At 38.2% G+C, this 2,733-nt stretch overlaps 1 protein-coding gene across 1 annotated transcript in view; it reads right to left on the bottom strand.

Moving 5' to 3' along the window:
- Positions 1-370: 370 nt before the first annotated feature.
- LOC137617587 (uncharacterized) overlaps positions 371-2,733 on the bottom strand; it is a 2,447-nt gene continuing 84 nt past the window's right edge. The window contains exons 1-2 of the mRNA XM_068347594.1: positions 2,667-2,733; positions 371-834 (exon numbers count right to left, since the gene is read on the bottom strand). The exon at positions 2,667-2,733 is cut by the window's right edge and continues 84 nt beyond it. Of these exons, the coding sequence (XP_068203695.1) occupies positions 371-834; positions 2,667-2,733 (531 nt within the window). The remainder of the gene's footprint in view (positions 835-2,666) is intronic.

Here is a 2,733-nt window from a genome sequence, read left to right as displayed (position 1 = left end):
TCGTTATCAGTTTAGTTCTAAGTAAATAGATCATCATCAGCTGAGCTTTGGGTAACTGAGCCATCATCGGCTGGGCTTTGGATAGCTGAGTCATCATCAGCTGAGTTTTCGGTAAATGGGTCATCGTCAACTGGTCTTTGAGTAACTGGGTCATCATCAGCTGGGCATTGGGCAACTGTGTCATAAACCGCTGGGCTCTGGGCAGCTGCGTCTTAATCCACTGGGCTCTGGGCAACTGTGTCTTAATCCGCTGGCCTTAGAGTAATTGAGCTATAATCAGCAGGGTATTGGGTAACTGGGTCATTGTCACCTGGGCTTTGGTTAACTGGATTATCATCAGCAGGGCTTTGGGTAGCGGAGTCATCATCAGCTAGGCTTTGGGTACATGGGTCATAATCAGCTGGGCTTTGGGTAACTGGGCAATCATCAGCTGGGCTTTGGGTAGACGTATCATAATCAGCTGAGCTTTGGGCAACTGGGTCTTCATCATTGAGCTATGGGTAACTGAGTCATCATCAGCTGGGCTTTTGGGTAGTCGACTCATCATCAGCTTGCCTTTGGGTAACTGGGTCATTATCAGCTGGGGTTTGGGTAGCCCAGTCATCATCAGCTGGACTTTAAGTAACTGGATCATTATTAGCGGGCTTTGGGTAACTAGGTCATCATCAGCGGGGCTTTGGGTATCTGGTTCATCATCAGCTGGGCTTTGGGTAACTGAGTCATCATCAGCTGGGATTTGGGTAGCTGAGTCATCATCAGCTGGGCTTTGGGAAAGGGGGTCAAAGTCAATCGGGACTTGAGTAACTGGGTCATCATCAAGTGGGCTTTGGGAAACTGGGTCATAATCAGTTATGCTTTAGGGTAACTGGGTCGTTGTAAACTGGGCTTTGGGGAACTGGGTCTGTATCGTTCAAAATAGGATTTGAAACTACTGCTGAAAATCTTTCAAGGTTTTCTTCTTCGATGCTACATGAAATTTGGTTGATGAATTCTTTTGACATACGTCATTTCAGGCTAAATTCATGGCACAAAGTTTATGCAAAAAACATAAATAAAGATGCAACATACACTGTGCACTATTAGGTTTTTTTTTTATTGCAAATATATAACATAGCAGCATACACCCTGAATGTAGTTTATTTTGCAGCTAAGAATACCTCACAGTATTCCTAAATAACTATAAAAATTTCTTACCAGTATTTGTTGTTATGTAGGTATGCATGTTTACATCGAAATGTTTATCTATGAATTGACAAAAAGCTATTGGGGACGAAGGGAGAACGCCGACAAAAATTAAAGATATTTTGCACTTTTATATATTCAACGTTAGTCAGTGCAAAAGGCAATTGTTGCATTATTTTGCAGGTAGTATCTGCACTTTTTCCCACGGCAATTTGTTGAAAACGAAACGAAGCCCCGCTTGAGCAGATAGCCTGGCTGGCAAGTAGAAATAAAAAAAAAGAAAATAAAGTTTTCCTGCTCAAAGTTATTTATTTTCATGAAAAAAACTTTTATCACTTTGTGATTATCTCTTTCTGGGATAATTATGAAGAATAATAAGAAAAGAAAAATATTATAGGCAAAATGTTGAATATAATGAAACTTTGGGACAGGAGTAAAGTATGATGTAGATAATATGTAGATATCTAATAATTAATGGAATTTAAAGAAATTATATAAACAAAACTTTTTGAATATTAAAAAAAAAAGCAATTTTGTTTTAAAATTATGGTGTACAGTGTAGATGTATCAACTTGGTATGACTTCGCAATATATGGGCTACGGACTTTCCCATTTTTAGCCGTCAGCCATGGATAATAAAACACTTTTATAATATTTTGTCATAAATTGTTGTTGATGAGATATAATAGGCATTTTGATAATTCGAAGAGAGTGCATTTGATAACATGAAATATAAAAAAAATACGAGAATAATCAAATATTGATTTCAATAGCAGAAAATATTTTTATTCATCATCATCATCATCTCCTCCTGCACCTATTAACGAGAAGGGTTGGTTGGATTTCTCCAATTCTCTCTATCTTAAGCTTTTGATTATATGCTTCTCCATTCAACATTTCCTACTTCGTGTTTCATAGTCCTCAGCCATGTAGGTCTGCGTCTTCCAACTTTTCTAGTGCTTTGCGGAGCCCAGCTGAACGTTTGGTGAACGCTTGGGGAGTGTGAAGAACATGCCCAGACCATCTACATCTACCCTTCATCATGATCTCATCCACAAGTGGTACTCGAGTAATCCCTCTTATAGTTTAGTTTCTAATCGTGTCCTGTCATTTAACTCTGAATATCCTTCTGAAGGCTTTCTTCTCAAATCTATTAAATCTAATAGGGATTTTTTCATTGTCATAAAATGACACATGTCCATACAGTAACACCGATCTCACTAAACTGATATATAGTCTGATTTTTACATGTAATTTCATTGTCTGATTTGCTTTTTTCAATCTTACACTAAACTCTCATTTTAAAGACTCTGTATTGAGATCATAGTTCCTAAATACTTGAATGATTCAACCTCATGAATCCATTTTCCTTCCAATGATATTTCATCTCCCATGGCATGCTCAGTTCTCATCAACTCTTCTATTTACATTCAGCCAAAACTCGTTAGATATTTCATGCATTCTGGCAAGCAAACAGTGCAAACCCTGTGGTATTCGGCTAACAAAGACAGCATCATCAACACACTCTTGCTCTGCTAAATTCCTGTCACC

The sequence above is a fragment of the Palaemon carinicauda genome, chromosome 23 (assembly GCF_036898095.1).
Source record: "Palaemon carinicauda isolate YSFRI2023 chromosome 23, ASM3689809v2, whole genome shotgun sequence".
Lineage (NCBI taxonomy): Eukaryota > Metazoa > Arthropoda > Malacostraca > Decapoda > Palaemonidae > Palaemon > Palaemon carinicauda.
Note: the sequence above shows the minus strand (reverse complement) of the source record. Positions and strands in the feature narration are given on the sequence as shown.